General features: G+C 40.2%; 1 protein-coding gene across 1 annotated transcript; it reads right to left on the bottom strand.

The window, feature by feature from the left end:
* Positions 1 to 3,451: 3,451 nt before the first annotated feature.
* Positions 3,452 to 12,210, bottom strand: LOC138362831 (splicing factor 3A subunit 2-like). Its single transcript, XM_069321399.1, has 2 exons — positions 12,169 to 12,210; positions 3,452 to 3,919 (listed from the first exon to the last, which is right to left on the bottom strand). Exons 1-2 carry the CDS (start codon positions 12,208 to 12,210, stop codon positions 3,452 to 3,454), a joined length of 510 nt encoding a protein of 169 aa, XP_069177500.1.
* Between the last annotated feature and the right edge of the window lie 456 nt (positions 12,211 to 12,666).

The raw sequence follows: 12,666 nt of genomic DNA, 5'->3' as shown, positions 1-12,666 counted from the left end.
TACACAATTGAATGGGTGAATATATTTTGAGAGTTGTGGTGAGCCTGACACTAGGTTCCAATGCTCGCAGTATGTTAAAAGTCTCAATTAGATGCCATTTGCACGTCTTTTAGACCCACTTTTATTGTGAGTGTTCAGTAGCTCAGTGGTTAGAACTACGGGCTACCATTCTGGTTGTCTGTTGTTTGAGACTCCGATGACCGGAGTGAATGAAGTGTAATACATTTATACAGTGCTGGAAGTCAACTGTGTATTAATGTGCTACTTTAAAGCGTACAAATAAATGGTCTAAATATAAGTAAAATATTAACACCATTAGCCAACAAATGATGTTTACACACAGGTTTATCCCCATCAGCAAATACCTGAACCAAAGGTTATACGCATGCGCACTAACACAAACTAAATAAATATAACAATTGGCATTTAAACAAACAGAACAGAGCTAATAATTCACATTCCAAAATATTAAATTTAATGTGAGGTCCTGAGGGTTTCGTTTCGGTGACTTCTTCAAGGTCAGCCTAGTTATAAAATACTATCTCTCTCTCTCTCACACACACATTTCTCTAACTATATTGATTTGTCTCTCCCTTGTCTCTCTCTCATCTCTAACTATAGTCATCTCTCTCCACTGTCCCTCATATTTCTCTATGTAGTTTTCTCTCTCTCTTTCCAGTCACTCTCATCTCTCTAACTATAGTCATCTCTCTCCACTGTCCCTCATATTTCTCTATGTAGTTTTCTCTCTCTCTTTCCAGTCACTCTCATCTCTCTAACTATACTGATCTCTCTCTCATCTTTAACTACATTGTTCTCTGTCCCTCACATATCTCTTTCTAATACTTAATATTATCCTTCTTATTTAGTTACTACTTTGTTCATTATATCCATTTTATCTATTCTCTCTGATACTTCACTTCCCTTATCTCTTCTCCTATTCTTGACACGGTATCTTCCTTATCTACCAACCCCTTCCTCATACCCCATCACCCTCCCTCTCCTTGATTCTGTACAGCCCTTATCTTTCGACTTAGCGATGTCAGGCTGGTCTTTAAATTCGTCTCGGAAAAATATATTTTGCTTTAAAATAAAAAATTAAGAACATATGCAGCCTTAAATGAATGTTAGAAATTCAAAATTTGGTAAACCAAACAATTAATATATATTTTGGTAAACGTTTTGTGTTATTATTTGTTATTTGTTTACTAAAAAACTTTAAAGTATATATAGAGTGACTTGTGTATCGTTAACGTTAGCTTTAATAATATTGTTTAAATTATGCTGCTTTGCTTATTCATACAAAAATATACTAATTTAATATTAAAATAAAAAAATAATTAAAAAGCCTTCAGTACAACGTATCTCACTCATCTCATATACATTGCTAACTTTAATTGCATCACTTAAAATGTGGTGCTTTGTGTATTCAGTGAAAAATTGGATCCTTTCTTGTTAAAATAAAAAAACTATCTTAAAAACACATTTTTCTCAGAGGGCAGGAGGAGGGGGCCGAAGAGTATCTATTAAATTACAATAAATTAAAATAAATGTAAATTTCAGTTAGAGTACCTCAGCGAGAAGGGCCTCACCACAAGCACTTACTGTATTACACATATATCGACCGGTTTTTTAAATAATTTTGTAGAAAAATATTCTTCTAATGCTGGTGATTCCGATTAGTAATAATACGTCAATATATAATGTTCGAAAAATATGCGACAAAACGTTTTTGATGATAATTAAATGAACTAATAAAAATAATAAACTATATATTAAAGACACACAATATATTTTACATCTTTCCATTAAGGAAAAAACTCGAAATAACTCTACGTCACGTTGATTTTTGTTTTCCAATGCGTGGGTTCCATCTGCCCTCAGTAACTGAAGCAATTAGCAGAGATAATTAGGGCAGTGTGCAACACACCTGGCGCTAATCATTAGCCAGGATTGGGGTCAATTGGCACGGCGAATTTCTAATTAACTATTTTATATACCAGGTGGTTTCCGGGTAAACGCAAAGCAGAATTTGTTAATGGTTGCCTTGGTTACCTCCTAACTCTGTCCACGACCTTATGTTCAGCTCTGGCTCCATTACAGCCCCATGTGTTCACCACCTCTCATGTAGTTAACTTACCACCCCATGAACCCAGCATATGCAAACATACACATCACACGTTGTTGCATATGTAAACATACACAACAAACGTTGATTTATCTAAACATCATACGTTTGTTTACATGTCAAGTAATCCAAAAAAACGTATTTCCTTATATTTGATGATTGTTTTTTTTTAACGCATGGATATATTTATAAACTTGAGCTATCATAACAGCCAATTTTATGCATCGTTTAGTCCTGTCTTAACTTATAAAATCTTCGTTATTAGTTTGGCTCTCGGAAAAATAGAACGAGATTCCTCTCTCCCTGTCATTCTGGCCTCTCTTGTTATATTGGTCTAAATGAGGGAAATGGAGAGGCACAGAGAGAGAGAGAGAGAGAGAGAGAGAGAGAGAGAGAGAGAGAGAGAGAGAGAGAGAGAGAGAGAGAGAGAGAGAGAGAGAGAGAGAGAGAGAGAGAGAGAGAGAGAATATAAGAGAGGAGCGGTAGAGATCGTGAAGAAGAACAATTGGAGAAGGACGAGAGCAGATGACATGAGAAAGGGAGATAAGAAAAAAAGAAAGAAGAGACAAAGCAAGGAGAGACAGAATGCAGAAATGAGAATAGAAAGGGGGAAGAGATTACCAGAAATGAGAAAAGAAAAGAGGGGAAGAGATTAGTAAAAATGAAAGGAGGAGGAAATGAAAGGAGAAATAAAGAAGAGAGGATATGAGATAATAAAAGAACAGGTGAGAAGACAATGTAGAGAGTAGGAAAGTAGAGGAAAAGCGTAATATAAAGAGAGAGAAGAGACATGACCAAAGAAGTAAAATAATTCGAAAAAGAAAAAAAATGGCACGTAGAATAAGAAATGAGAACAAAGGAGATGAGAGAAGGTTGAGAGGATAAGAAAGAGAAGTGCAGATGAGAGTAAAAACGACACAAAGAAGAGACCAGAACTGGGAGTGGGGAAAATAACAAAAAAACAAAATGAAAAGAATAACAAAGAAATTGGGAGAAAACCCATGAATATCAGACAAAGAACGGAGAGAAAACGGATATTATTTGAAGGTAAACAAAAACCTTTCAGCAGGTATTCTCAGCTTATGAGCACACAAAAAGACCCATTTTGGAGGAATTAATTAGGAGCTGGAGTTCCTGGAATTAACCTTTCCGTGTTTCTGCTCTACGTCTCTTGAGAGTGATGAGCATATGGCACAGTGAGAGGGAGACTGGGGGGGGGAGGGGAGTTGGTGGTGGAGACCAGTGTTGGTGGGGTGGAGACCAGTGTTGGAGGCGTGGAGACCAGTGTTGGAGGAGTGGAGATCAGTGTTGGTGGAGTGGAGATCAGTGTTGGAGGCGTGGAGACCAGAGACGGAGGTAGGTGTGAAGACCAGCGTTGGTGGAGTGGAGACCAGTGTTGCAGGCGTGGAGACCAGTATTGGAGGCGTGGAGACCTGTGTTGGAGGCGTGGAGATCAGTGTTGGAGGCGTGGAGACCAGTGTTGGAGGCGTGGAGACCAGTGTTGGAGGCGTGGAGACCAGTGTTGGAGGAGTGGAGACCAGTGTTGGAGGCGTGGAGACCAGTGTTGGAGGCGTGGAGACCAGTGTTGGAGGCGTGGAGACCAGTGTTGGAGGCGTGGAGACCAGTGTTGGAGGAGTGGAGATCAGTGTTGGAGGCGTGGAGACCAGTGTTGGAGGCGTGGAGACCAGTGTTGGAGGCGTGGAGACCAGTGTTGGAGGAGTGGAGATCAGTGTTGGAGGCGTGGAGACCAGAGACGGAGGTAGGTGTGAAGACCAGTGGTGGACACCTCAACTTGTGGGACTTTCATAATTGTTGTGGTAATATCCAATATGTTAATTTCAAGTGTTAATCGTCATACTTCACCCGTGTCTAGTTTTAAATTGCAGGGTAATTAGTTATTCATTTAAACACAAATGATCGAAAATAAAACTGTAAAAATTTATGCTAATGTTGCTGATATTTCTGTTGCTTGTTTCTTGCAGGGTTGGTGTTCGTTCTCCTAAGACTTAAGTGATTGGGCACCGTTCCCAACCGTTTGTGTCTTTATATTACTTAAAAGTGCTACATAATCATACAGGCTTAGCATTTCCTCCAGATAAATACTTATAAACAACTCTCTCTCTCCTCTTTTTTAACTATTTGTTCTCTCTGCTGAGACAGAATTCTCCCGGGCCGTACTGGAGGCCGCGTGGAAGCGGCGACTGTGATGATAGCAGTGCTTGGAGAGATAGGATAGCTTACCTGGTTAACTTTGGGATGAGTTGGGGGGTTCTGGCGATGGTGGTAGTGATAATGGCGTGTGAGGCAGTGGTGGACGTGGCTGAGGCAGCAGCGATGGTTATCTTGAGGTTATCTTGGGATGATTTCGGGGCTCAGCGTCCCCGCGGCCCGGTCCTCGACCAGGCCTCACTTTTGTTACACCCCAGGTACCTATTTACTGCTAGGTAACAGGGGCATCAGGGTGAAAGAGACGAGAACTAGGAGTGGAGAAAATAATAAAAAGAAAAAAAGAAAAAGAATAACAAAGAAATTTTGAGAAAAACCATGATCATTTTGCCCATTTGTCTCCGCCTCCACCGGTGATCGAACCCGGAACCTCAGGACTACGAATCCGAAGCGCTGTCCACTCAGCTGTCAGGCGCCCTTTCCCCCCTGACAAGGGTGATGGCAGGGGCGGTGTAACTTTTGACCCCAACGTAAAGTACGACGTGTCTGGGAGACTGTAGACTAGAAAATACGAATAGCGATATTGGCAATGGAAACGTGGAGGTGATGAAGAGGAGAAAGATAAAAGAGAAGAAGAGGCTATGAATAATAATTGGAGAATAAGAAGGTAGCGATGTTCAGTCGTTATGAGGTAGTGGTGGTGATGCTGGTAGACAGTTGGGGGGGGGTGTTAGTGGATGTGTTGGTGGTAGTTGAGCAATGATGTGATAGTGGCAGTCATGGTGTAGAAGTAATGTACAGTAATGTGATGGCGGTGATTGTGGTGATGTGTCGGTGGTTCTGTAATCACATGAGCTAAACGAATAGTTCGTCATCACCAGCTGATTACACATCTTGCAGTGCCCACCTGTAAGCCGTTTTCTTCACTAGGAGAAACAGACGAGATGACCAAAACTGCCTGCTCCTTGTCGGTTTAGAAAACGGGGCGAGGGAACAGTGTCAGACAGTTTACTGGTGGTTCTGGAAAGTTGGGTGTCGAGACGCTGGTCACGATTCACTTGTCTCCTGTCGTCATGAACGTCAGCAAAGCTGATTTTTTCCTCAGGAAAGCATGCGTGAGTGAGTTTGTGTGTATGAGTGTGAACGCTTCCATGAGTATATGCGTAAATATTTGTGTGTGTGTGTGTGTGTGTGTGTGTGTGTGTGTGTGTGTGTGTGTGTGTGTGTGTGTGTGTGTGTGTGTGTGTACTCGCCTAGTTGTGCTTGCGGGGGTTGAGCTCTGGCTAATTGTGTGTGTGTGTGTGTGTGTGTGTGTGTGTGTGTGTGTGTGTGTGTGTGTGTGTGTGTGTGTGTGTGTGTGTGTGTGTGTGTGTGTACTCACCTAGTTGTGCTTGCGGGGGTTGAGCTCTGGCTCTTTGGTCTATATATATATATATATATATATATATATATATATATATATATATATATATATATATATATATATATATATATATATAATCACAATCATTATACTGAAGTCATTATGACATTAAATACAACCCTTCAACAATACTAGCCCTCTATCTTGACACAATCAAACTTCTAAATCCTGACAAACTCAGAGTTCCTCCTCAGTCTAACGTAATCAAAAGCTTTATCTTCGCTCGTAAACTTGGGATTGAAGCCGCTTAATCAGCTTATTAAAAGAAGTTCCTTCACTCGAAAGACACGTCAGCCTCCCTTAGTTTCATTAGGGAAAGTTTGCGTACTTTTCGTAAACTTTGTGATTAAACTTTGCAATGAACTTACTTTGGCCAAGTTGCGAAAGCTGGCAGTAGAGTAGACTAGAAGTGACTTAAGGAAGCAAACAGATTACAACGACAGACTTGCATATCGCGTAGTGATTTGCGTTTTCAGAATGATATATTAATGTGAAAGTTTTTGACGAAAAATACTTCAAGTTTATCACTAATAAAAAAGCTGCTTATTTTTGTAAACCAAGTAATTTTAGTAAAAATTTCAAGTATTTTTTATTATTGTTTTAATTCCTGTAATTTGAGCGTCATTAATTTAAAAAGAAATTGAAAAAATGTAAATTGTACAAATTATTTAAATCATAATTTCTGATTGTTCAGTTAACAAAGCCATGTAAATTATGCAACAAAAACCATTACCTATACTTTCAGGAGTAAATAAATAACTTTTTTTAATTGTTAGTGCATTAAGCACTATGTGTGTTAGATCTGGAACACTATTCTGAAACAGTTTACTATCACAAGAACACTATTCTGAAACAGTTTACCATTGCAGGAACACAGTTTACCATCACAAGAACACTATTCTGAAACAGTTTACTATCACAAGAACATATTCTCAAACAGTTGAACATACTATAAGCCATAGTGGTCATGACTCCCCAATAAAGAGCTTGATAACACGGAAATAACTCCACACTCGTCTCCTCGTCATTATCAACAATCACGGAAAATAAACAGTTTCCTTACTATAAATGTTCAAACACTTTGTTCGTGGGAACTAAATTGCAAGTTTAGTGCAAATCAGCAAGTTTACTCTTATTTTCAAATCAATTAGCTTAATTTAACACCACCCTCCTCTCTCCAACAGCCCCTTCTTTTCTCCAACACTCCCTCTTCCTCTCTACAACATTCGCCCTTCCTCTCTCCAACTCCCTCTTGCTCACTCCAACACCGCTTTTCCTTGCTTTTCACACCAACACTTCCTTACGCACCCTGCATGTTCTTAATGTACTCCAACTCCCCTTTTTCTCAATCAATACGCTCTTTTCTACCATAACATCCCTTTAATGCCACCGGTTTTTTTCACACCCTTTTCTACCCAATACCCCCATCCCTTTACCTGCACCCTATTCGTACCGCCTTCACAAATCAGAGGCGCTCCCACTCCCTGTGAACAAGCACCGGGCTGTATCATATACTATCCCCGTTATGATAAGACATGACAGCCAAGCAGGGAGGAGCACGCACCTGGTGTCTGCTCTATTCGACATCTCTCTTACTCCTCCTCCTCCTCCTGGTCCACGTGTTGACTCATCACTGCTGGATGGACCATTTGATGAATAGGTGCTCTTGTGTTCATCATATATTTAAGTGCTCCAGCTCTCCACGGTCTAGTCTCCTTTGTACGTGCACATGAATCTTGCATTGTGAGGAATATGTAACGCTCGGATTATCATGGAGATGTAATGAAAGGGAGAGAGAGAGAGAGAGAGAGAGAGAGAGAGAGAGAGAGAGAGAGAGAGAGAGAGAGAGAGAGAGAGAGAGAGAGAGAGAGAGAGAGAGAGAGAGAGAGAGAGAGAGGGGGGGGGGCCTGAACTTGCGATACACACACACGTGTGTGTGTGTGTGTATATATATATATATATATATATATATATATATATATATATATATATATATATATATATATATATATATATATACATATATACATATATATATATACATATATATATATATATATATATATATATATATATATATATATATATATATATATAGATATATATATATATATATATATATATATATATATATGGGATGTGAACATCTGTGCCAGGTGAATACAAGGGGCTGATTATAGCCCGTACTGATTGGAACTTTTGTTCCGAGTAGCTGAATCTAAAACAACATATTGAATGTGACCGAAAGAGTGAGACCAATGATTCTAGCACGAATCTTCACTATTTTCCTTCACTTGAAAAGGAAGTTTAAAAAAGTAACTGTCAAAAGTTCATTATATGCAATTTTATTAAGCCTGACGCTAAGAGATGTGCTTCGTCAATTATCAACAAATCGTATGATTACAAATTGATTGATTGATGAAGATTAAGCCACCCAAGAGGTGGCACGGGCATGAATAGCCCGTAAGATTACAAATTTCTAATTTTCTTGCTGCATGATATATATATATACCCGAGGATGAGGTGAAGATAAAGCCTCTTACTTATATGTGCATTGTATCTTCTCAATCTCCTGTTTGCATAGTGGCTGGGGCCGTGTGTCTTATGTTTCGTTGTGTTCTGGAAGTTAGTAGAGTGCAATTTTGTGCTAGTTGTCTTGATTGATGTGTTTCGGCGATGTCCAGTCTTCTCTTGTCGCTGTATCTGTCGATTATTTTGGTGTTGTTTGTTAGGATATCTCTGGTGATGGAACACTTCTGAAAGAGGCTGTTTCACTATCGTGGTGTGAAGGTCAGGACTTAGTGGGTGGAGATCATTATTGTTCCAGTAGTCTTGTTGCTATGGCAATATTGCTTCTGTGGTTTCATTTCTATGGCAATATTGTTCCAGTAGTCTCGTTGCTATGGCAATATTGTTCCAGTAGTCTCGTTGCTATGGCACTATTGTTCCTGTAGTCTCGTTGCTATGGCAATATTGTTCCAGTAGTCTCGTTGCTATGGCACTATTGTTCCTGTAGTCTCGTTGCTATGGCACTATTGTTCCTGTAGTCTCGTTGCTATGGCAATATTGTTCCAGTAGTCTCGTTGCTATGGCACTATTGTTCCTGTAGTCTCGTTGCTATGGCACTATTGTTCCTGTAGTCTCGTTGCTATGGCACTATTGTTCCTGTAGTCTCGTTGCTATGGCAATATTGTTCCAATAGTCTCGTTGCTATGGCAATATTGTTCCAGTAGTCTCGTTGCTATGGCACTACTGTTCCTGTAGTCTCGTTGCTATGGCACTATTGTTCCTGTAGTCTCGTTGCTATGGCAATATTGTTCCTGTAGTCTCGTTGCTATGGCAATATTGTTCCTGTAGTCTCGTTGTTATGGCAATATTGTTCCAGTAGTCTCGTTGCTATGGCAATATTGTTCCAGTAGTCTCGTTGCTATGGCACTACTGTTCCTGTAGTCTCGTTGCTATGGCACTATTGTTCCTGTAGTCTCGTTGCTATGGCAATATTGTTCCAGTAGTCTCGTTGCTATGGCACTATTGTTCCTGTAGTCTCGTTGCTATGGCAATATTGTTCCTGTAGTCTCGTTGCTATGGCACTATTGTTCCTGTAGTCTCGTTGCTATGGCAATATTGTTCCAGTAGTCTCGTTGCTATGGCAATATTGTTCCAGTAGTCTCGTTGCTATGGCACTACTGTTCCTGTAGTCTCGTTGCTATGGCACTATTGTTCCTGTAGTCTCGTTGCTATGGCAATATTGTTCCAGTAGTCTCGTTGCTATGGCAATATTGTTCCAGTAGTCTCGTTGCTATGGCAATATTGTTCCAGTAGTCTCGTTGCTATGGCAATATTGTTCCAGTAGTCTCGTTGCTATGGCAATATTGTTCCAGTAGTCTCGTTGCTATGGCAATATTGTTCCAGTAGTCTCGTTGCTATGGCAATATTGTTCCAGTAGTCTCGTTGCTATGGCAATATTGTTCCAGTAGTCTCGTTGATATGGCAATATTGTTCCTGTAGTCTCGTTGCCATGGGAATATTGTTTTAGAGACCTCGCTGCAATGCTAATTATTCTGCCAATGGTCTCGGTACTATGGCAATATTGCTCTAGTGGTCTCGCTGCAATGGTAATATTGTTCCAGAAGTATCGTTGCTACGGCAATATTGTTCCACGCAAAGTAAATGTCATACATACACACTCATCCCTTCTGACACTTGCTCAAAATGAAATAGTCATTAGGGAGTCCTTGCTGCTCCATGAATTATTCAGAACCGCGTAATCACCCAACAAATAAAGCAGTCAGCACTCTATCACACCACACCGATCATAAATATTAAACTGCAGTGCTCCGCCTCACAACACAAGCAAAATGTGAAATCAATGATTCATTGATTTCGCTCACAACACAGCCAGCTTCTCGTCGGGTAATATATTATAAGAACTCATCAAATCCCTCTCAATGACACTAAAAACATCAATAAACAGTGGACCACTAATAAAAGTCTAAGCTATGTCTATTTAATTAAAAATTTATAATATTTAGACTGGCATTGTAGCCTAATACAACGTTCCATATACTTTTACTTTTAATAATTATGCAATGTACCCCCATGTCTTCTATTCACCATTGTCTCGTCTTAGGCGTGTCATTGTCACAACACAAATATAATCCGCTCGTTCTGTCTCCCAAATTTAGTCGTTCTTGTCCTCTCATACGACTTAATCTTCGCTTAATCAATCAAGGGAACAACTCTCCGTCTTCGTGTCTCATCCATCACACGAAGTCTGCTTCTCACACCTCCCTGAGATGTCTGTGTCAGTCACAATAACACTTTGCGTCTTGCGGGTCCTGGGATCCACCAGCGTGTGAAAACTTTCCTCCCAACACGGTGCCTCTCAACTTTTAACAAACAGTTTTCCCTAAGAATCCTTAAACGTTCGCTTTACTGTGGCAGAAAGAGAGTGCGACAGACAAACGCTATTTCCATCTAGTGTTTACTTGATCTTTCAATCGTGGATTTTTGTCTTGCTTCTCATTCTTAAGCCTCGAGTTTCATCTCAATTTCAAACTATCTCGAGATTTTTACTCCCAGCCTGTTCATGTAATAACCAATCTGATTGTTACACATTTATCAGTGTCTCGTATATACGCATATCTTCATAACTATCCATCTGGTTATTCACATAGCAAACCATAAGTTCACCTGCCGATCTAACTACCGGACTCACCATATCAGTCTACCTCCTCTCCCTCTTCTCCACACCTTCCCGAGATGCTGAAATTGCTACACCCCTTGATGTCTCTTGCCGCAGAGGGCCATATACCTCAGACGATTCTCAGCGTTAGCTGCTCCCCGCACGTATAATTCTCTCTCACTCTCTCTCTAATTCTCTCTCACTCTCTCTATTTCTCTCTCTCTCTCCTCACACAACGCTTCTGACGAGGTTTTTTCCCCCGTCAAGAATTTCCGTCCTGTTTCCTCTTTCTTTACCCGCACGTCAAAGTTCTGAGACGAAACAAGACTTGGCGATTGTGGGATATTGGAACTCAGTCTTGTAATGGTTGTTTGATGAATTACCTTCCTCTTTTCCAACTGTGGCGCGTGTGTCTATACTTATAGTGGTATTTTTCTGTTTGTCCTTGTCTGAACTAGTTTTTGTCTGCTTCTGACTTCATCTATCGCTTATCTCTTTAATAATCTGTATCTATTACTCTCTCGTTACATATGTCGAACTATTTTCGTTAGTGTCTCTCTTACCTTTGTTTATAGTCTGAATATGTGCTACCATAACATTTAGCTTGTATATAATTTGTTGAGTCCTCCAATTATCAACCAATTATCCGTTTACTTGACACATTTCCTTGGTTGTCAGCCTATTTTATTTGTTTTATGTACAGCCACTTATCGATTTCCTAATAGCATGTTATCGAGCAAGTAGTTAGTACTAGATTCACTTATGCAGATGTTGTCTTGGATGAACATCCAACGTCACGTGGATGATAATCTCCAGGGAAGAACATCCATCGTCGCATGGATGATAATCTCCACGGATGAATATCCTACGACACGTAAATGATGACCCTCAATATACATACACTACAAACACGTACTAGGAGCACCAACACCCCAAACAAGTGCCATGTCCGGGACCACTACCACTACCCCGTAAATTGTTCCGGGACCACCACTACCCCAAGACATGTACCGGGACCACCAGCACCACCCTACCCCCAAGCACTGCTGAAAAATGTGAGGGGGGCAGTCTAGCAACATCAAGAAGGTGGTCATCAAAGCCAACTTGAAGAAATACAACACCGATGCCTTCAACTTGGTAAGACCCAAGCCTTGAATAGCCTGCAATGACTCAGAACCAACTTTCCTCCTCCTGAAAAGACCTGCCTGTGTCTGCTGGGCAACATTTCATGATATATGTTCATTCTTGGCTCAACTCAGCACTCACCTCCAGACACACTGGTGACAGTCTATGGAAGAATGTCGTCATAGTCACCAAAAAAGGTATAAGAAAGACTACAAAGACAAATATACTCATACAGAAAAGTATATTCAAACGAAGAATGTGGAAAATTTCTACGTCAAAATTTCCGTTTGGCGAAGAGGTTCACCTTTGCTATATACCAAGATTTATCTCGTGTATACTAACATTTTGGTGCTTTGGTACAATTTTTGTGTTATAATCCTCACTTTTTTTTACCTTTCAATTTCTGAAATATACTGATGATAACAAAAAGTTTGCCTTAAGCTCTGTTGTTAAGGGGAGAGACAAAACTTGTATACAACACACAGATGTACTAGTGCCACTCAACGCTAATGCTGTTATTTAAACAATTAGCGTTGAAAAAAGGAAAATCTCGCATTCCCACGCTCCCATGACCAACAAAAAGCCAGCAGCCACCGGAAGACAATAAAACACCTTGCAAGTTTCTTGGTGGGAGGGGGG

Source organism: Procambarus clarkii, chromosome 9, assembly GCF_040958095.1.
Source record: "Procambarus clarkii isolate CNS0578487 chromosome 9, FALCON_Pclarkii_2.0, whole genome shotgun sequence".
In the NCBI taxonomy this organism is placed as follows: Eukaryota; Metazoa; Arthropoda; class Malacostraca; order Decapoda; family Cambaridae; genus Procambarus; species Procambarus clarkii.
Note: the sequence above shows the minus strand (reverse complement) of the source record. Positions and strands in the feature narration are given on the sequence as shown.